Raw genomic sequence first — 21,965 nt, 5'->3', positions numbered from 1 at the left:
TAGAAGAAGAAAGTAGGAGGGTTATTAATGCTGGCGGGCAGTTACATAATGTGATCATATGTGTGCATGGTTATGTGTGTGTATATATATATATGTATGGCAATATATGTGTGTGTGTGTGTATACTGAAACTTCCCTCAAAATATATTTCAAGAGACTGTTTAATAGTCATATTCCAGCTAATTCCTTGTTATTTGACATTCCATCAATGGCAAACTCAAATCAACCAACATAACCACCCATCTAGATGAATAATTGATGCTTCTTTTAACTTAAAACATTATAATACCCATTCTCCAAAACAGATATCAATTCTGGTCTTTCAATAACGTTCTCTGTGAGAGGGGCATCTGATGCCTTTCATTTTACCAGGCTCTGTGATCCACCAGTGCCCCCTTCCACATGGCTGTGCCATATAGAAGAGGTGCCAAACTTGCTGACAAGTCGATTAATATAACCCAGGAACACAGGCGTCCCCCCACACCCTCCAGTGATCTGTGTGCAGTTGCTTAGGAAACTTGAGAGGAATGGCAAGTGGTGTTTGCCCTCTAATTTCTTACACATACTCATAAATGTGTTGTTGATGCTAAGTCATCCCCAATGACTGCCTTCCTGAAGGCAAGGAGGAAAGGTAGGGCCCTCTTATACTTTGAGGAGCTTGGGAGATTAGAAAAAACAGATTAAAAAAAAAGGAAGTTTCCTTTTACTGGAATAAAAGGATGTGATGGCAACTTTTCAGTCTTGGGAGCCTGGGGTGCGTTGTGGGACCACTGGTCTCAACCATCACAGCTAAGTCAGAGCATCGGGGGCTGCCTCTTCTCTGAGTGTAGATCAAAGGATGGGTTGCATTTAACCTACTCTCTCTGGCACAATTTTAAAAATGAGGGGGCTAAGACTGGCGTGAGAGTATAATTTGTTATTTGAAAAGACTTTTCTTCTAGATAAATATTCTAAAAACCTCTATACCATGGCTGAACTTTAATCATCTGGGAAGATACTGCAAAGGGAGGGTTAATCCATCACAATGCCCAGGAAGAGATGTGAATTGTGGCCTTCAGTTCTTTTCAGATAGCACAGGATAATGAGATTAGCACCCTCTGTGGGAAGAACAAAAAAAAGATGCTACACCTTTAAAAATTAGATTCTCTTTTTAATGCTCAGTAGCTTGCTTACAGGGGTCAGAGCAAGTTTCTTGAAGCTTAAAGATTAATTAATTTGAGAAAGAAAAGATTTCAAGTGTCACAAAACCTTAGTTAAAACTACAGATTTCCGTTATTCTTGCCTTCTCCCTCCCCTGGCCATTCTCCAGAGCAAGAGGCGCAGGAGCCTGAACGATGGGAGCTAAATTCCTCTGTTTGTGTAGAAAACATTTTTGCTTGCCTACAAAGACACACAACACAGAGAGACACTGACACACACACACACACAAAGTAAGAACACAGCTTTCTGTAGCCATCATTTGCTCTCCATGTCTCAAGTTGGCAGATTCCTCTTACAAGGATCTTTCATTAGATTTACAGGGACTTAAGATCTTCTACATATGTGGTGTTCAGTAATATTGGGGGGTGCGCAGCAGCATAAAACAAAGCGCACATTCTCTCGCTTTTTCTCATGATCACATGGAAAAAAAAAGAAAAGAAAAAGAGTCTTGGGGATAGATGAATTTTACAGTTTCCAACATCTCTATTTCTAGGAGATAGGGGGGACCTGTGGTTCTGATGTTTGCCAGAAAGGCATTGCTTTGGGAAGCCTTCCCTATAAACACACCAACACAGCCGTTAATACACCACCCAGAGCAGCTTTTGGCACTGGATTCCGGTAGCCTTCCTTATGAGGAGATTAAATCAATGGAATCCCAGGAGCTTTCCCTCAATTGCCACAATTCGGAGATTTTTTTTCCCAAAAATCTACATTGTCTATTAGAGGAGGTCTCTTTAGTGGGGTTTAATTATAGATGTTCCTGGAACCCCTGCCCTCCAAGTGATACACTATTCAAAACGGCAGCCCCAAATGATCATGCTTAGACTATATCCAAAACCCCCTCCTCAAAGTCATCAAACAAAGCACCTCTCTTCTAGAACATTAACAGTCTAAATGGGTATGTGCATGGTGTGTGTCATAATGTCATGTTTTCATTATAAACAAAACCGGATAAAGTTTCCTGGTCAGGAAGAATGAGCTGGGGTGTGTGTGTGTGGTGGGTGTGTGTGTGTGTGTGTGTGTGTGTGTGTGTGAGAAAGAAACTCTCTTCCAAAGCTTAACATCTTAGAGACATTTGCAAACTATTTCTCTTGAAAGAGCCTCTTAGAAGCAGTATTTTTAGGCATATTGGTTTCTCCTGTAGGTAGAAGAGAAATCTACTACCAATCCTCATCTTAAGTAAACCTCCTGCTGATGCCATTCTGCATTTCAAACAGCTGATTTTGCCTTTTTTAGGTAGGTGGCTGGAAGCATTTGCATTTGAGGAGATGCTTATGTATGTCTTTTCCCCAACTGTCTTCCCGCTATTTGGACTTCTCTCTTAAAAAAGAGGAAGAAAAAAGAAAGATGCCAGACTGTGGGAGCATTCAGAGGGGTGAGCACCTGAGTTTGAGAAAGACTTCTGGACATGGACAACATTAGTTCGGTGTTCACCATCTGCCATCCAAGACAGTTTATTTCAGGCATGCATTTGCTTAAATTGTTAGCTAGTGAAAGACCCCTCCCATCCAACACACATACTCCTACCCCTGTCCCTTCCCACACACTCCAACTGCTACTACTCTTTAATTTAGTTTAATAAACAAGTTAAATCTCAGTGATGGACCTGGAAACCTATGAAAGGTGGGAAGGGGCAGTCATGAATCCCAACACAGAAGAAAGTTAAACGACACAGGGAGAGCAAGTATTACAGAAAAGGGCAATCTGAGAAGAGGCAGCTTTTCTGTCCTGGGCTAACAAATTATTCCCATCTCAGTAATATTCGAACACAGGATCAAATGATGATCTTCCCCAACCCCACCCCACCCCACCCTGCCCCTTTCATTGCTTCTGCATCACGTCTGCCACTAACACTAACGTCTCCCGCTACAAGTCATTACCCAGTAGGCATTCATCCTGAGGTGAGATTTTCTCACTGTTTCCCATAGTAACTAGGAGTGTGCCGTCGCTGCTCAGAGCCTGAGTCTGCTGCAGTCTTAGCAATGTACTCCAGAGGCACAGCTTTCATCACTGAGCATTTGGGTTCCACCTATTCCCCTCAATCAGACCACAGAAGGCAGGAGAGTATGGAAAAGGGCACAAATGCTACAAAGCCTGCTGAATCAAAGGCTTAGGAGAATTAAGAACAAGTGGCATTTGGGGGTGAGATTTTGAATTGATTTGAAAGATTGTTACATTAAGTGCAAAAAATGTTTCTTGTTCGTAGGACAGACTGTCTGGCACTGCCTTTTAAAAGCCGTTAGCAACGATCTCTGCCTTAAAGGCTCAGCACTGATGCTCAGTCCTCAGTCCACCTTTCACTTGCTTTAAAGTGGTTAGATTGCACGGCACCCCCCTAAAAATAATATAAAGGGTCTTCCTTTTTTTCAGTCCTTACCCATGTGGGATAAATCAACCTGATAAGCTTTGTCTATCCTTCTTAATATTTCAAATTGAGTCTGACTACTTTGCTCCCGAATTTCTGGATTTTCCCTCTGTCCACTGGACATCTTCCCCCAACCCCCATCACACACGGATACACACAGAGGAAAGGAAATTTTGACTGTAACTTCTCTTTTAACACACGTAACAATTCATTTAGGTTACACCAGTCTGTAAAAACTGTAAATGCTATTTTATTTTAAACATTTTAGTTTACAAAAAAAAAAAAAATCAATGGTACCTTTTTACACTCTCAGATTCCTGAATATGGACAGATCTTCAAAGGGAGGAAGGAGATCTCATATGAAATTTAAGATAGACTGTCCTGAAGGTGGTGGGGTGGGATTTTTGTTGTGTTTTATTTCGTTTTTGTTTTTAAGACACAATAAAGCTAAAATGTCAAGTCTCTAGGAGAGATCCCCTACAGTTTCAGTCAGGGAGCATATCAGAGCACAGACAAGGAGACTCCAGCCTGGCACTCGCCGGCCCGCCCCGGCTGCCCAGGCATATTTGGTAGCGCACGGGTTGAGAACCACTGGGACAATCACACCTCGCATTCCCTCGCGGGCTGCTGGTGGCAGGTACATGAGCCATACTCGTTGATGATCACCAGGGCTCCCTCAATGTGGTTCGGTTTGTAATCAACATAGTATTCCTGGGCAGACATGGCAGCCATCTGATGCATGGTCTGTTTCTGCTTTTGCTTCCTGCGCTGCGTGACAAAGCACTGTCTGAGCTGCCTGAGGCTGGCTGGGAAACACTTCCAGGAGACATACAGCACCAGGACCACGATGAGGAAGGAGAAGATGAGGGCCATGGTGCCTGTGACCACCTTGTGGATCTGCACAGCGTTCTCGGCGTGCTCGCCGCCTGGGAGAGCCACAGTAGCCGGCTCGGGCGTGCCGTCGAGCTCCCCCTCCCTGCCATCAGCGAGCGTGGTAGCCAGGCTGGCCGGGAGCCCCAGGTCACTGCGGTTGGTGACGGCCGACAGCAGGTGGCCGCTGGTGGGCTCGGCCCCATCCTCGCACAGGTGGAAGGCGTACACGGCGTCCAGGACGTCCTCGCCCTGCGCGTACTCGGGGCTGGCGCACTGCAAGTTGCCATCGTAGCGCCCCTGGAAGTTGCTGAGCCACGAGGCCAGGGCGCACACGTTGCGCCCGCAGTCCCATAGGTTCCCGGCCAGGGTGATGCTCGTCAGAGACTTCCAAGAGTTGAGGATCCGGGGCTCGATGTAGGTGAGGCGGTTGGAGTCCAGCTGCAGGGACTGCAGGTGCGGCACGGTCTCGAACACATGGGGCTCCATGTACTCGATCTCGTTACCCGACAGGTCCATTTTCTCCAGGTTCCAAACCCAGTCCAGCGAGCTGACCACAATGGCCACCTTGTTCCTCCTCAGGCAGAGCGAGTGCAAGGAGATGAGGCGCGGGAAGTGGGCGAAATTCACCTTGACCAAGTCGTTGTGCTCCAAGTGCAGCTCAGTGAGCTTGAACAAGCCGGCGAAAGAGTTGCGCGCCAGACTCTTGAGCTGATTGTATCCGATGTCAAGAAACTTGAGGCTGCGGCAGTCCTGGAAGATGCGCACCGGCACGAACTGGATGGCGTTGGCCCGCATATGCAGCGTGGTGAGCTTCCGCAGCCCATGGAAGAGGTCGGGCGCGAGCGCCTGCAGCTTGTTGTACGAGAGGTCCACGCTGCGCAGGTTGGGCATGGGCCGGAAGGTGGTATTGGCCAGTTGGGTGATCTCGTTGGAACTCAGTGTGAGTTCCTTAACTCGGCGCAGTTTCTGAAAGGCGTCCCCCTGCACCGAGCAGATGTGATTGTGATCCAGATAGAGCCACGTGAGCTGCATTAACCCCGTGAACTGGCCGGCGCGCAGCTCCGAGAGGCTGTTGTAGCGCAGGGACAAGCCCAGCAGGCCGGACAGGTTGTGGGGCGCCTCGGTGAGGTTGAGCGCCTCGCAGTACAGCAGCCGCCCCTCGCACCGGCACAGCTGCGGGCACCCGCTGGGGGCGGCGGGCAGCATCTGAAAGCAGGCCCCCAGCAGACACAAGACCACCCCCGAGGGCCTCCTCAGCAGCCAGTATAGACAGAGACCGAGCAGCAGGAAATCCATTAGCGAGAATCTTTCCAGAGAGGCTGGAGAATGTCCATTGGAAGCGCTCGGTCAGAAATCTACATCATATTTTATTCCGAGGGAGGGGGAGCGGGGGAGGGGGAGAAAAGGGCAAAAATCAAATAAATATATTGAAATAAAGAAGGACCCCCCCTCCCCAAAGCCACACGTTCACCTCTAAGCATGCAGAAAGCTGGGCAGCATAGAAAGTTCACAGCCACGGAAAGATCAAAGAGATGGTGATTTGGTCCATGTTAGATGCTGCAGCAAAGAAAAGGGAGGAAAAAAAAATCTTCGGGAAAGAATTTAATTAAAAAGTGTCTTACCCACCCTTTTCCAGAGAGTGACAACCTCCATTCAGCTGCTCCCTTTGTGTGCAGGCTAATTATATGCAGGGCGAGAGAAGACCCCTCTGTGTTTCCGAGGCAGCCCCGGTCTGCGGCCGGCGGATCTGGCAGGCGCACAATGTCTCACTTTGCTGCTCGGCTCGGGGCTGCAAGGGCGGCCGGCGAGGCGGGGAGGCGACTTCTAGGACCCGCAAGTTTCCCAACTACGTGCCGGCGCCCGGGCTTCGCCTTCCTGCCGCTGTCCTTTTCCTCTGCAGTTCGGACTGTGACGTTGTGGGGAAAAAAACTCCAAACTCGGGGCTCGCGACTCCCCAGGATTTGACAGTCTGGTTAATGTCCGTCATTGGAAAGGACCACAGACCGGCGCCACCTTTCACTCCGCGGAGACCGCCTGCCATTCGCGCCCGGGGCGGCTGCGGAGAGCGGGCTCGCTCATGCTTTGCGGGCGGCGGGGTGGTGCGGGCGGCGGGCGGCGCGGGCGGCGGCGCGGGGAGCGGGGAGCGGCGCCCGGACTCCTTCCCTCCGCCAGGCAGTGTGCGGTGCGAGCTTGCACAGGCACCTACTGCTCACTGAGTGTCGTAAGCTGCTCACGATTGTGCGTCTTGCCGGAGCACCTCAGACATGGGCAGATTGAAAAGGGGTGGGCATAAAACCAACATTTTACCGAATCACTAAAGTAATATATATTCTTTGATGAAATGTAAAACACTTATAGCTTTTTTGTCCATATTTCAAAAAAAGGGGAGAGGGGATGGAGGCTTGGGGTAGCATCATCAAAGACCAGATATTTCCAAGTGGGAAACTGAGAGATTCTGTTCTCTCCCCCTTCCCCTTTGGGGAATGTTCCCCCTTTCCTCTTTAAAGCTGCTTACGTGTGAGAGAGACGTAGGAATCTGTAGAGAAATCAACATTTGGTCCTTTGCCTTAGAAAAGCAACTTGAGAGAAGATAGAAGAAAGCAATGATTGTGGGGGCTTGGCTAAGATTTTTTTTTTTTCCTTGCGGGCACTGGAATTCTGCAGTCAGCCAGCCGTTTTTGGTGGTGGATGGGGAAATGCTTTTCAAACCCAGCAGGTTTGGGAAGCCATCCTAGTCCCAGTGGTATGAGACCCAGTGTGGCAGAAACGTATGTCTGTGTACGGAGAGTCTTTCCTGAGATCCCGCTGGGGTTTCACCAGTCTCCATTGATGTCTATGGGGTCTCCGGTGGATTAAGGAAAGATTCTGCTGTATGATACCAAGAGGCTGACCCTGACGTTCTGCTCACGGTGATTACTGTGCTCCGCAGTACACCCCACTCCAGGAGAACGTGCTAGAGAATGAACAGAGAAGAGGTAGTTTAAACCATAATGAAGCCCACCCCCTCCATACCCCTAATTAAGCTTTGAGACTGTTAGTAATTTGTGTCTTCTAAGTTTAAAGAGAAGTCTTGCCTGATTATTTCTATTCACAATCATTTATAGATGGGGCACTTACAAAGAGCTTGCTCTCTCTTATTCCAGTTGGTCTGGAGAGGGTCTGTATTGCTATTATCCGGCACCTGTTGGTCATCTGTAGAAAAAAGCACAAAAAAACCCCTCAAAGATGGCAGAGAAACCCTGCTGGAAGTGAGTGTGGGCAAGGCTACGTTCTCAACAAAGATGCCCAAGTTGGTGGTAGGGAGAGTGAAATGTGAATCTCCAGCTCCTTTCTTTGAATTCTCTTCATTTCTGCCTCTCAGGAACTGAAAATAAGTGAACATTATCTGTTGTGGTACTCATTGTGATAAGAATGAGATGGATTACCAAAGTTCCCAGGTTGGATCAACTTCAGACAAGTAACTGGGTTTGTCCTTAGCATCAAAGCTGAAGACACCAACCAGTGGAATCACAGTCCCCAAAGACTAGTGGTACTTTTCAGGAAAAGTCCTATGAACCAGGGCATGAATCATTCCATTTTGTATTCATCTGAGCTCTGCCCCGGTCATTTATCTCAGAGATGCATCATTTAATTGGAAGGAAAACTAATCTGGAATGTCCTAGACATCACATGCTGTCTTAGGAGCTAGAAGAGACATTAGAGTATCAACCACCTTAATTTTGCACATGATGAAACAGAGGCACAGAGACCTCAGGCAATTATCCAAGATCTCATAGCTTCTTACAGGGACAGATGGGTCTTTTGCTGTCCCACCTCAAAGTGGTGTCCTTCCTTTGCCATTCTTGATAGTTGCCTGTTTGTCACTCTTGCCTCCTACCTACCTCTGGACTGGGCACCTACAGGTTTCGTCCTGGCACCTCCAAGGTGCTGCGGAAGAACACTTTAACAGACAAACAATTTCACCATCAAGTGTTTTCACCTCTTGCCAAGGCAATTACTCCTGACAGCAGGCTAGCTGATTGAGCCATAAACTCTAAAGAGTTGGGGGAGGGGGAGCACAGGCTCAGGTAAACACTGGCCAACCATTCAGCAAGTGCTGTGCCTACAAGCCACCCAATCCCCATGGCTGCTAGGAAGAATATCCTCCTAATGCAGGAGCTTGGCAAAGTGGCGATGGAGCCTGCCAAATGGGCAAGAAGAGGTCCCACTTTGGATGTCACTTGATTTGTAGAGCTGGTACGGAGAGGCAGAAAAGAGTTGAGTGTTGGCAAGAAGAAAAGGGAATAAAATTAAATCCACTGCATTTATATGTGAGTTTTCTTCTAAGTACGCTACTCAGAACTTAGAAGATGCATCTAGGCTGTAATTAGGATATATATAGATATAGATATAGATACATGTTTTGCTTGTCACGTTATTATCCTGCAAATCATTTCGTCTGGATGGTATCTTTAAACTTTTCCCACCTCTAATGTGGCAAGTTTGCATCTTTTCTACGATTTTAAACCCCTTGGCAGAAGTGTATACATTAACAGATTGAAATGAGCTTTATTGAAATTTAGCTATTCTAAGTCATCTAAGTTGCAGAATCCCAATTTATTATGTATTTAAAGCATACCAGCACTGATTAAATCAATGCAAATTAGGTTAAATAAGAACAACATGAATCAAGTGTTTCAGTGAAGTTGAGTGGAGAAACGACAACTTTTGAGTCACCACAGCAAGTTTGTATGGCTGTTTTTCAGGAGTTTTAATTTCATGCTTCTCAGGGTCCAACACACTAAAAAGTAAAAAAGGGAAAGAACTCACTTGAAGTTCTCTCTTTCCTCATGTTTGATCTTTCATATCTCTTTCCCTGTCTTGTAGGAACTTCTGATTCACTGGGTTATAATGTGGCTACTTATGTGCACTTGATGAGTCTCTCTTTCTGAGCTCACCATGGGTTTCCATCAGCAAACATCTCTCCTTCAGTGTTGGATGCTGATGAGGGATGTTTTACACACTTTGAAAATACCCTTAACGTTTTCCATGTTTACGTGGGGAAGGAGCTTGAACCGCCATTGTAGTTGGGCATCAAGAAAACCACCCCAAGCCATCAGGCCAACATGTGAATGGGAACTGGGGGTACGAAGGGATAAGAATCTTGAAAATGTGGATTCAGCAAATGGGAAGGAACTCTGGGTTACATGAAATGTGAATCTGATTGCAAAACACAATCTGGCACTGAGAGGAGGTAGAAGAACACGCTTGGTGCAGCTGGAGAGGCCAGAAGTATAGCTTGGAGGAGGGAGAGGTGATTAATTCCTCCTCTTCTAAACCTTGTAAATTAACCTTTGCATAATAAACCCTCCTGCTTTTTCTTGGTACTTCATGTTGTGGGGGCGGGGGGGGGGGTGGTCACGTACAACGTCTTTTGGATATGTCATACCTCTCCCATCTCAACTGAAGGGCGCCTCCAATTTATTCGTTTTAGTGAAAACAGTTTGTGAACCAAGAGGCACAAGTGAAAAAAGTCTGAAATGAGCATGCATTTCTGGGCATTGACTTTCCATTAGCAGTCTCTGGCAGTGTTCAAGGAAAGAGAAATTCAAGTGGTGATTTTAATGTTCTGTCATCACTCGCACCAGCCTGGACCTTCAGCTTTATGCTGTTGTCTTTAATTTTTGGTAGCAGTGACCATGACTTTTCTTTAAAAGGAAACATTTAGAGGAAGGGGAGGAGAGTGGGAGTCACGGTTGCAAAAGGAGAAAATGAACTCTGTTGTTTCTGTGGGCACACAGCATATAGCTGGCATTTTACAGAGTGCCTCTGGAGATGCATGTGGGGCCAGAGGGTGGGGGCCCTAGGGCTTCTCTCAGGAGATCTACTTAGGAGAAACAAATTACAAAGGAGAGGTGATTTTTCTTATCATACTTTATCTTTTTCTTAAAACAAGACAGTAATGTTGATAGCACTAAGGATGTACCTAGCATACCCCATGCATGATGTGAGTAATGGGAGTAAAGCAAAGAAATGCAATGACTTAGTGCTTTCCTCCGGGAACTGTAGGTGGGAAAGAGAAGCAGATACTGAGAGATTTTGCTGAGAATACTTATGTATTGCCCAGTACTTGAGAGTAAATGTCTCCAGAATGTACAAACAAGAGAGCAGACAGGTCAAATGGAACCAAAGCTAAAAAGCCTCCTTGAAGGAGGCAAAGTTGATGAAGTAGTTTACGGACTCAAGATGTAGGTGAGCTGACAGGAGGGGTGATCATTGTGAAAGTGTAAGTACAAGTATGGAAACTGGCATGCTTCTATCACGATGAGTAGACTAATTCCCTGGTGCTAGGGGGGAAGAGGAAGGTAGACAGGGACAAATGGAATCTCTATGTTGAGGAGAAGGAAGTTGGTAAGGGGTTTCCAATGCTGTACTGAAAATTTAGTTGACTGTATTCTTCTAGTGTCTAAGGCTCAACCTTTGAGTTGTCTTTCTTTGGCTCTTGTAATAAATATCTGATTCAGTCCATGAAGCCTGTCTTGTTATCCTAGGCCCCTCTATACAAGTTTTCTCTGCATTGCCATATGCTCTGATCACGCCCTATTAACCTTACGGCTGCATATGTATTTTCCATCTTTGCTTACCTTCATTCTAGCTATCCTTCAAAGTTGATGTCAAATTTCTTTTATGACTTCTTAACTGGTCCTCATGTGAAGTGATCTCTCATTCTTCTGAATTCCATTAGAAGCTTACCTTTACCAGTCCTCTTCCTGGTCTTGTTCACTTTTTATGAGTGTGGCAGTAATTTCTAATTATAACATTTTAGAACTGAATGGGGTGTTAAATATCTTTGTGACTAGGAGTAAAAAGATCTCAATTGGGGTCTCTGCTTTGCCATTTTCTATCAGTTTGATCCTAGATAGGTCACTCCATTATGAGTGAAATAGGGCTAAGGATGGCTTTCTTAAGGGATTCTTGGGGAAATTCAATGAGATCATGTAAGTAGAGTCTTGCAAGTCAAAAGTGTAAGCCTGGGACTATCAGCCACGGAGCATGTTAGAAATGCAGACTCTTAGGCGGCTCCCTAAACCCACTGAATCAAGTCTGCATTTTACCATTAGTCCCAGGTTAACATCAAATTTTGAGAAGCATTCTATTATAGCACTCACAAATTCTAACCTGAAAAAGGAACTCAAGCTTCACTGATTCCCTAGTTTTGTAATTGAGGAATTGAAGGGCCGGAAATGTTAAGTGATTGCCCACAATTGGTGGTAGAAATTTGGACAAACCCCTCCCACTTTCTGTATTTTCTTCACTCTCCTGTTGGAGTTCAAACACATAGAACACAAAGTGTATACTTATCACAGAGCCTAGCACTTAGTAGGGCTCTTAATAAAATTTGATTTTATCATCGGTACATCAGGAAGTGTAGAGCCCTTGTATGTACTAGCTTTAGGCATCTTCAGGCTTACATAACTCCTCAGTTTTTTTTAATCACTGCCAATCTGTGAGTTTTCTTCATGGACATTTAAGTTTTACCTTTTTATTGCATCAAAATGAAAGATAACAAGAAAAAAAATTTTAAATGAAGATTGTCACCTAAAATTCAGCGATCCAGAGATAAACCCCTAAGTTTGGGGTACATATTCTTTTGGGATTTGTATATTTCACATATATTTTCTTAAAATCTGGTGACATTATACATAGTACTTTGTAACTATTTTTTTCATTGTTGATATTTTCCCATGTGAAGAATACAAACTGATAGGATCATCTTCAATGGCTGCAAACCATTCTATTTTATTTATTTTATGTGTCTTCTCTTGTTTACCAATTAGGTTGTTTCTGTTTTTTAGCCACCATAAAATGGCCATGATGAACATCCTCATATACTCCTATAGACTGAATGTTTGTGTCCTCCCAAAATTCCTGTGTTGAATCCTAATCCCCATTGTGATGGTATTTGAATGTGGAGCCTGGGGGAGGTTATTAGGTCATGAGAGTGGAGCTCTCACGAATGAGATTAGTGTCCGTATTTTGAGACTCTAGAGAGCTCTCTGGTTCCTTCTGCCATGGGATGGCAGACAGTGAGAAGGAGGCTATCTATGAACTAGGAAGCAGGCTTTACCACATACTGAATCTGCAGGCACCTTGATTTTAGACTTCCATGCTTCTAGAACTGTGAAAAATAAATGTTTGTTGTTTAAGCCACCCAGGCTATGGTCGTTTATTATAGCAGCTTGAACAGACTAGGACATATACCTTGGTACGTTTGGGTACCTGTGTCCTTAAATTTTAATTCTCGAAGTGGAATTGGTGTTCAAAGGGTGGGGACTTTTAGATACTTTCAATACATAATGCCAGATTGCCCTCCTGAAAGGTTGCACGTTTCACCCCCAATAGCTCTTTTGCTGCTTTCTCTTCTCCTTGAGAAACTCCGCCATCCCACAAATAGAAACGTCTTTTGATCTCCTCTCCTTCATCTGGCTGGGGCACTAACTGAAAACCCTGCCTGAATCTGTTCTTGATGCCTTGAAACCATCCTTCCTTCCTTCCTATTCTCATTTCCTCACTACTTCCTGTAGAAGATTCCCACTTCAGTTGGAGGGTTGGGCTTGGGGGTCTTCAGTGTTGCTTCTGGGAGTGCATGAGAATGGAATTCACACATCTTATTAAGTGGCTGGCCAGCCAAATTATTTTCACAAAGGTGTTGATGTCTGAAAGTAGTTTAATGCGGTGTTGCTTATAATGCTCTGTGGGGGTAAGAATGTTTAAATATATTTGTGAAATGCACCAGACTCTGCTATATTCTTTGAGATTCACAGTACATTATTTATCTCAATCACAAGGAATCTTGTTTTTCATGGTTTCACCCACTTATTTGGGACACCTATTAATACCAAACCAGTGTGCCAGAACAGCTTTGGAACCATTTATTTAACTGCAGTCCACAGGTGCATTTGACTTTAACTTGGCTCACACTGTACCAAGGAATGATTCTAAAGTTTTGGTTTCAAGCACTATAGCAGGACGCTAGTGCAAGAATCTGTTTTTCCGTCAGGTCCCAAGAATTTATGAGGAGAGCTGGACAACTACAGTTCTTCTGCTTGGTATTAGCAGGTCTCACCTCCTCATCCTAGCCACAAATAATGGAACCAATTTAATGCTGTAGTAAGTTTTGTCTCTGATACATCTTGACATTTAATTATCTTGTTTTATAGAATTTTCCAGATGTTGCTAATTTTGTCCGTACAGGTAAAATGAAACTCCCTAAAGACAGACTTGTTATTTTCCTGATCTTTGGACCTGCTAATATCTACCTCTAAAGGTATGGAAGAAGATCAGACATAAGAGACCATATTTAAAGAACATAGGAATCGCCACACAGCACTAGTAAACATGTCCACTCTCTTCTTATTGCAATCTGCCATAGTTCTGAGCTCAGACATTCGTGGTGAATTGAGCTTATTAACTGGTTTGAATTCCTGCTTAATCAATAGCCTAGGGAATCTGAGCTAAATATAAAAAGCCTCTGTATTACATTGACATATAGGCACAAAATAGTAACCTAGGAAGGTCCAGCCTTTTGGAGTTGAAGTCACATGGATTAATGCCATTTATATATGGCCATCTTTTACAGATCTATTTTATGTAGGAAATTCTCCATCATATGTAAGCAATGAGCCTTCTGTGGTAAATTGATCTGCCCAATTGGATGCATTTATCTTTTAATTCAAATTATCTCCCATTCTCTGGGACCACTTCTTAATCTCTCACAAGCGCTTTGAGAATGCCTTTTAATTATTTAACATAAAGGTCTGTGGCTGTTCTTGCTTATTTTTGTTAGTTTAAGTCAAATGGAGGTTTAGTTTCTGAGATACAGAGTTAGATATAATGTGGTCCCTGCCTTTTGTTTTCTCAGATCTGGAGTGGGCATAATGGGTAACAAAGCACTATGATTCACGCTATGGCAGAGATATAAACAAGAGCTGTGGTTGGAGAGATTTCTCTAGCTAACTGAGCAAGGCCAGTCAGAGAAGCTGGGAGAAAAGGAGGAGGAGTTGACCAGATGGATGGATGGCGGAGACCACTCCAGTCAGTAGGCAAAGTCTGAAAAAACTACAGGGGTTCCTGAGATGTTTAGAGTGTCTGGAGCACAGGTATGAGAGAGAAAGGAGTGAGGAGAGATGAAACCAGAGTATTAGCTTAGAAACACATTGGGAAGACTTTCAACCTGGATTATGATTTCCAAAATGTGGGCACAAGGAATATAGTTCTGATGATGGTCCTGAAGATGAACAGCAGAGAAAAGGATACTGGAAGCAAGAAGAGTGATTTGGAGGCTACCACATCTGCCCAAATGACATACTGTGTGGGACTGCCTATGTTAAAATTAGAGATGGACAGGGAAGGCCATGTACAATAAGAGTTTGTAGTGGGATTGATAATCTTTCAAATGATACTTTTTCCAAGAAATAATTTAAGATGATTTCAATAGAGTGGGCTTGTCTAGGGTAGATGGAAGGCAAGGAAGAGTAAGATGTGAAAGCAAACTCTGACATTTGGAGCTACAAGTAAGCAGCTGAAGATATAGACAAAGGTTACAGCTGGACATACAGATCAGGGAATCCCTGGAATGTGCTTAGTGGTTACAGTGGTCGCTGTAGATGCCAATCCCTAGCAAGAAAGATTAAAATACAGCTGATGCTCAGTCAGACATCTTCACAGCCCAGTAAGATAATGTGGATGTGGGAACCAGCTGGATGATAGGATCTAGGGCATGTGCTACCTACAAAGTACATCTTTTAATTGAAGTCTTTCAAATTCTAATTTTTAAAAATCATATTCTATTAGTAAGCAAGTGACACTGCAGAGAGTATTCAGCTTGTGGAATACCAGTTTGCAAACTTCTTTTATTGATTCTCAACATGGAAGAATAGGAGGGAGCAGAAGAGGTAGATATGGCCTCAATAGGAAGGACCATTTAAAAAACTGAGAACCATTGTCCTAGTCCATTGTGAGCAGCCTTTAATATAAAGGCGTGGCCATGAGACTGTCATTAATACATATTTCATGTGACTGTGGAAAAGAAAAAATATGGTTGATATTGACAGTTTTGAGAGGAGCCCAGATGGTCAAGGATTACCAATATTGGGGAGAATGCCCATCGATGAGTAAACCTGCAAAGGAAAAGTACTGTCTGTGTAAGGACTCTGTGTCAATGACTGTCTGATGTTGTGTGTATCTTTCCCCCAGAAGGGTTTGTCATTGGCATCTCACATCAGTGTAAGATTATTCCTTTGTGGATGGGCCTTCGATCACCTTCTCAAACTTGAAACAACGTGATGACTAGAGATCATGTCCTTCAGAATGCAGTTCTGTATTTACATTTTAGCAGAAGAATCTGAGACATTGAATAACTTACTGAAAAGAACTTTTGAAATTTCTGACTTTATTTTAGACTAAAAATTGTTTTGCCACTTATAAGCTGGGCACCTGGGCAGTGACAACTTCTAAGGAGAAGTCTTCAACATAGTAAAATAAAAAATAAAAATAAATTTAATTGTAAAACTAGAAAAATAGTTCCAATTCTATTGCAATAACTACTTATACCAATTTCTATTAGATAAGGCCAAAATGATGCCACATAGAGTGAAGAGAAGATGGAAAAAGAATCATAAGCACTGATGGTGTCAGGTGCCTCAAACTTAAAACTCTTACTGCTTCTTCCTTAAGTATCAGTTTCTGCCTCAGAGGTTGCATAATGAATTAATTAATTAATTAATTAAACAAACAAAAAACTTGATGGTTAACAACAGTTGTTTTATTTAGTTCATGGTGCTGTGTATTGGCTCCACAGATCTGTGTAAGCCAGCTTGACTATGCTCACTCAAATGTCTGTGATCAACTGGAGAAGTAGCTGGAGACTGGATAGTCCAGGATGGCTTTGCTCAGAGGGATGGCAGTTGGCAGGCTGCTGGCTGTAGCCCGACTGACTGACTGACTATAGCTTAGGTCACTTTGGTTCTCTTGCATGTGGCCTTTCATCCTCCAACAGGCTAGCTTGGGTGCAGTTGTGTGATTTGCAGGGTTCCAAGAGCAGCAAAAGAGGGCAAGTCTCAAAATGCACAAGTACTTTCCAAGACTCACCTTCTGGCCAATTGTGGTTGTCTGTAGGCCAAAGCTAGTTACCTGGTCAACCTGATTCAAGGAGTGGAGAAATAGGCTCCATCTCTGGATGGGAGAGGAAGAATTTATGGTCATTTTTGCAGGTTAAATAAAGTAGTAGTGGCTTAATGTTACTATAACTGTAAGTACTAAATGCTCTAAAGTGATTTTTATTTCTCAAGCCATATGGCCCAAACAGTATGGTTCATAAACACCAAGGACCAGAAGCATAGGTATCACCTACAGCTTGTCAGAATTGCAGCATCTCAGGCTCCACCCCAGACATACTGAATCAGACTCTACATTTTTACAAGATCCCCTGGTGATTCATAAGCCCAATAAGGTTTCAGAAGCACCGTATCTTTTTGCTATTCCTCATAATTCCCTTTCCTAGGTTGCTGTGTTCTCCTGTTGAGTGATAGATCTTTGATTTTTAAAGGTGCCAGAACTGTTTCCTTCTGCACAATTGAAACAGAACAAACACAGGTTTAAACAGTAAAACAGGTTGCTTCACAGCATGAATAGCTAGAGAGAGAGAGAGGGTATAACATTTTTCCGCTCAATTGTCCTTTGCCTATAAAAATAGAAATTTAAAATTAAAATAACAGCACATAAATATTAAAGAATATTGTATTTAACTAGGAAGCCCCATTTAGATGTTAGAACAATTTTTAAAGTGGGAACAGCTCAGCATGTACTTACTTAACCTGACCTTTAATAGTCCAGAACAGTTGCTTAACTGGACCTTGGTTTTCTAAAGGTTGAACGATTGACTCTTCAATTTTTGGACCACAGGTTAAATATCCCTAGCATGTGTGCAAGTCCTTAGGTACTCTTTAGGCCTTTATACACGTAGTAAGACAAGCAGAACTTGTTAAGTATCTAGCATATACAGGCAACTGATCTAAACATATAGAAAATACAAGCATACTAGAGTTTGTTGGATTCTCTTCACTTCAGACCCCAGAAGTGAGGGGGAAAAGTAGGAAGAAGAGGGGAAAAACTAAGCTTTCAACAATAAAAGTTTATTTCACCAGGCTGAAGTCAAACAAGTGGCATCTAAAAGACTCGTAGCTTTTCTCAACTTTTGACTTTCTATTAAGTGAAGGAACCTGGTTACAACTTCCAATGTCCTCCCTTAGTTTGCCTTTTACCTCAAGACTGAGCATAAAAAAAAAAAACCAGAAATTTTGCCTAATGGTGTCATTCTGTGTGAAGTTCGCTTTGGGTATTCTCTTTTTGGAATGGGATAAATTCTTCTTCGAAGCTATAATTAACACTATCTTAAATGTATACTCTTTGGGGTCCTGTCTTTATCAACTAGTTAGTCCACCAGTGAGTGGTTAGCAAATATCTGTTGAGCACTTGATATCTACAGGCATATTTTAGGTCTTGGGATACTTTGGTGAATAAGACTGAGTAACCTTGAAAGCAAACAGATTAATAAGATAATTTTTAGATACTAACGTGCTAGGGAAAGTTAGAATAGAATCATGTGGAAGACAGAAATTGAGGGAAGAGGACTGCTTTAAAGTTAGACAAGGCTACCTTGAGGAGGTGACAATGGAGGTGAAACCTGAGTAATGAGTAAGAGGCAGCCACTGAAAGCTCCACGAGATGTGCATTCCAAGCAGAGGGAATAGCAAGTGTCAAGGTCCTAAGGCCAAAACAAGCCTATGTTCAAGGAACTGTAAATGGCTAACATGCTGGACTGAGTGAGACGGGGTTGAAGAGATGAGGAGGATTTTGAACACAAGACATGCTTCCTTAAAGGGTCAGTGCACCTTTTTATATCTTCATTTTACGAATGTTCACCAGCATCCTCATCAGCTTTACCAAGCCTTATAGAGTGATTACTCTGTCTCAGGCACTAAAGTAAAGCACTTTAATATATTAATTCCATTTATTCCTTAAAGTACTATGAGATTCTACCATTTTCCCAATATTCATAAGGAAATCAAGACACAGAAAACCTAAGCCACTTACCTTATCACAGCTGGTATTAGTGATAAGTGATTTTTCTACATTCCATAGACCCTTTTATGGGGCAACTAAGAGAGCTGGATGCCAATCAGCCTTTTGACTCTGTAAAAGCCAAACTTTATTCTTCTACAATCTTCCTTTTCCCCAGGATTCATCCAGAGTAGACCCAGCAAGAGAGAACATGGGGCAACTTAAACTTTCCTCCTGGATTCCAACTCCTCTCGGCCCCCTTCTACCATCTGTTGCCGTTTGCGTAGAGAAAGAACAGAACAGAATACCAACGACCACACACATTCAGAAATCTCATTTTGTATGTGGGAGTCTGGATTCATTAACAAGTTCCTCAAACTCTCCCTGCACTTACAACACTAATCTAAACATAACCCAGTGAAGTCATGGGAATAGGCGCTGATCAGCTGCATGATGCTGAGATGTCAGTGTCCAAATGCATCATCTGCTACTTCCTAGTAAGTGTCTTCTGCTTCGAGTAGGTTGTTTTTTCAACAGCCTCTATGGAAATAATGCCTATGGCAATATTCTCTAACCTCCATATTGTCCCTCTGATTCTAACCCCTATTAAATCCCACTTCCTTTATAAGGACTTCTTTCCTCCAGACTATTCACTTAGCCATCCACAAACCCATATAGCCACTCATCCATCCAACAACCGTGTGCTAGTAGGGACTTACTCTGTTTCGTTAAATGTGTTAGGGAATATAGAATACTTGTTATATAGGGCATATAGTATGTGTGTTAGGGCACATAGAATATAGTATTCCATTCTTTGAAGAGTCCATTCACTAGTGATGAATCACACTCCCAGAAGTCCATATTAATCCCTCTCTTCTTTGAACTATTACTCATCTAAAAATTAAGTGTTCTGTTAAATACTGTCTTAAATTGCTCTCTAGTTGTTTCTGAACCTCCTGCCATCCATTTTATTTTTCACATCTCTTAGGTGGAAATTTTTCAAGAGCAAAATTCAGATTATACTCCTGGGGTAGTGGAGTGGCCTGAACGTAGAGTTGGAATATCCATGTTTAAAGTCTGGTTTTGCCACTTACTAGCTGTGTGGTTTTTGGAGTGCATTCCTTTCTCTATCTAGAGAATGGAAGTTGAATGGGAAGATGTCTAAGATCCCTTTCAGCTCTGACATTTATGAATCTGTGAATTCTAAAGTAGCGAACAAGGGCTGGAAAGTTAAGGGGACATTCAATAGAAAGGTGTTGAGAGCTTGTTTCAAAAGCTTCTAGTTCTAACCTATTTATGTGGTGAGTGGTTTTCTAACTGTAATGTAACGTTGCCACTGCCTTATAGACTGAAACAGAGTAAATACAAAAACGGTTAAAGAATCAGATTGGACCTTTCTTGTGAAGCTAGGCCTTTGGACAGAGTCTTCAGCTAGGCAAGGATTCTTTCCCAGCCCATAGAGCAATACAGACAGGAGATATAACCTTGTGCTAAGCCAGTTCTCTATTTCTACCTTTACTGATTTGCTGCATCTTACCCTAGACATTCAACATTGGCAGTATCAGAATGGTCCTAGAAGAGGTTTTTATGTATATTTGATTGAACAATTCATAACAAATGGTTAAGGAAGGTAGGATTTAGGGATTCAGTCTTATGCTTTGGGAGCTGCTGTCACAGGGTGAACCCCATCCTTTATCACACCCAATCACATTTGGGAGGCTGGCCTGTTTGCATCCCTCTCTACTCAAATGGTCTTGTTGAGTTCCTTTGACCATATGCATAGGTTAACTATGTTCAGATACCAATAACCCTGTTTGGGTAAGTACTCATCTTAAACACAGATAATACTCTAAAAGAATTTAAATTCATCCACTTGATTTCAGAACAATTGGTGTTTGAAGGATGTCTACAAATTCAGAATGTTATTTAATGGAATTTAACCACTTCCTTTCAATATAATTGCCTAACAAGGGCAGATAGATACAGTTTTTTTTGTTGTAAACAACAAAATAGTTTTTTGACAAAATGAAATTGGCATATTGCCAAACTGGCCACATCTCTTCAAACCTAGACAAAGTTTGTTTCATTACATAATGTGGTGAATAGTACATCTCTCCTATAGTTGTTGTGAACATTGTAAAGGCTTCAGAAATCTTTTTTAGATGCAAGTATACTGCTCAGGATATGATCCAGCCAATGTGGAAAGCAAACTACTGTTTACTTTGATGGTTTTGCTCTTTCAGAATCCCTGAGGGCTGAAAAAGAAAAGTGATACTGTATGACTTTGATGATGTGGATATAGTCAGACTATCTGGGTCTCTCGTTCCAGAATTCTTTCTTCTCTGATGTCATTGCCACCTAGAATACCATCCCAGCTGTCATAAGAATTCTTGACTTATAAAGTAAACTAGGTGGCATTTACCACCCACCTAACTGGAGTGGTGTCAGGAGGGTTAAAATGAGACATATTAAAAAGCCCTCCAGAAATATTTGATGTTCTGTATAAAGACAGTAACAACTCGTGACCTGGGCCTCTTCTGCAGTAGGGAGAGCGTCTCTTCCTGTAGCCTCCTGGTAGGAAATGACACAAGATTTTCCACTCAACTATTCTGGGAACAGATAAGGGAGGAATTGCATGTTATAAAGTAATAATCGAAGTAATGATCGGAATGTCAGGGAATAATTTTGCTCTGATTCAGAGATTTAGCTACTGCCTTCATCCTGAGAATTATTTTTCATCCATTTAATAATTTTAAACAACTCAAGGATAAATGTAAAGTTAACTATCAAGGACCTAAGTTTCTTCATCTATAAAATGGGATTAATGTTCTTGCTTTATAGAACAATTTTTAAAAAGTAAACACAGCTGATACCTATACAGTTAGTTTTAAAGTTGCATTCTATAGCTGTGAGATATCTCCATTATTTTTGTCATTTTTGTAGGTCTACTAAAACGGTAGGCCTACATTTAGCATTGTCATTTCCTGTCTCTTTGACCAAGAGGCCATTATCATCTCCCAGCAGAGGGGGGATCTATGTTGGAAGAAAGCTTTAGTGTTTTCCTCGCTGTTTTTCTCCTTTGGCTCCAGCTGCCTTTGTGCCTATCACTAGGATTGAACCATGGTTTTACCGTCTCTGAATTGTGATACAGTCAGCTGCTTGCCTCACAAAGTGCTCAAGCAAGGAACAGACAGAATATTTGAAATCACCCCCAGATAATTGCCATGTGGAGGTATCGTCCTTACTTTCATTCTTTATTATTATTTTATTCCTTATCCAGTGTGATAGGAAGACAGGCGACTAAAAAATTAATTGATTGGATTTAGACTTAATTATTAATATTAGACTTAACCATTATTAACCTCTTGCCACTTTTGTATCATCATTTTTTAGTATTTTAAACTAAATCACAGATCTTATAACATTT

General features: G+C 42.6%; 2 protein-coding genes across 3 annotated transcripts in view; one reads left to right on the top strand and one right to left on the bottom strand.

Annotated features, from left to right (window-relative positions):
• Positions 1-21,965, top strand: part of CTNNA2 (catenin alpha 2) — a 962,660-nt gene that overhangs the window by 630,668 nt on the left and 310,027 nt on the right. The window lies entirely within an intron of this gene.
• Positions 3,900-6,175, bottom strand: LRRTM1 (leucine rich repeat transmembrane neuronal 1). Of its 2 annotated transcripts, none has more exons than XM_046662354.1 (2): positions 6,065-6,175; positions 3,900-5,793 (listed from the first exon to the last, which is right to left on the bottom strand). In XM_046662354.1, the coding sequence occupies exon 2, from the start codon at positions 5,732-5,734 to the stop codon at positions 4,166-4,168; it is 1,569 nt and encodes a 522-aa protein (XP_046518310.1). In that variant the 5' UTR covers positions 5,735-5,793; positions 6,065-6,175; the 3' UTR covers positions 3,900-4,165. The 2 variants fall into 2 exon arrangements, with proteins under 2 accessions (XP_046518310.1, XP_046518311.1); XM_046662355.1 differs by having other exon boundaries at positions 6,061-6,096.

Source organism: Equus quagga, chromosome 5 (genome assembly GCF_021613505.1).
Source record: "Equus quagga isolate Etosha38 chromosome 5, UCLA_HA_Equagga_1.0, whole genome shotgun sequence".
Classification (NCBI taxonomy): Eukaryota; Metazoa; Chordata; class Mammalia; order Perissodactyla; family Equidae; genus Equus; species Equus quagga.
This window is presented reverse-complemented; position numbering and strand designations above follow the sequence as displayed.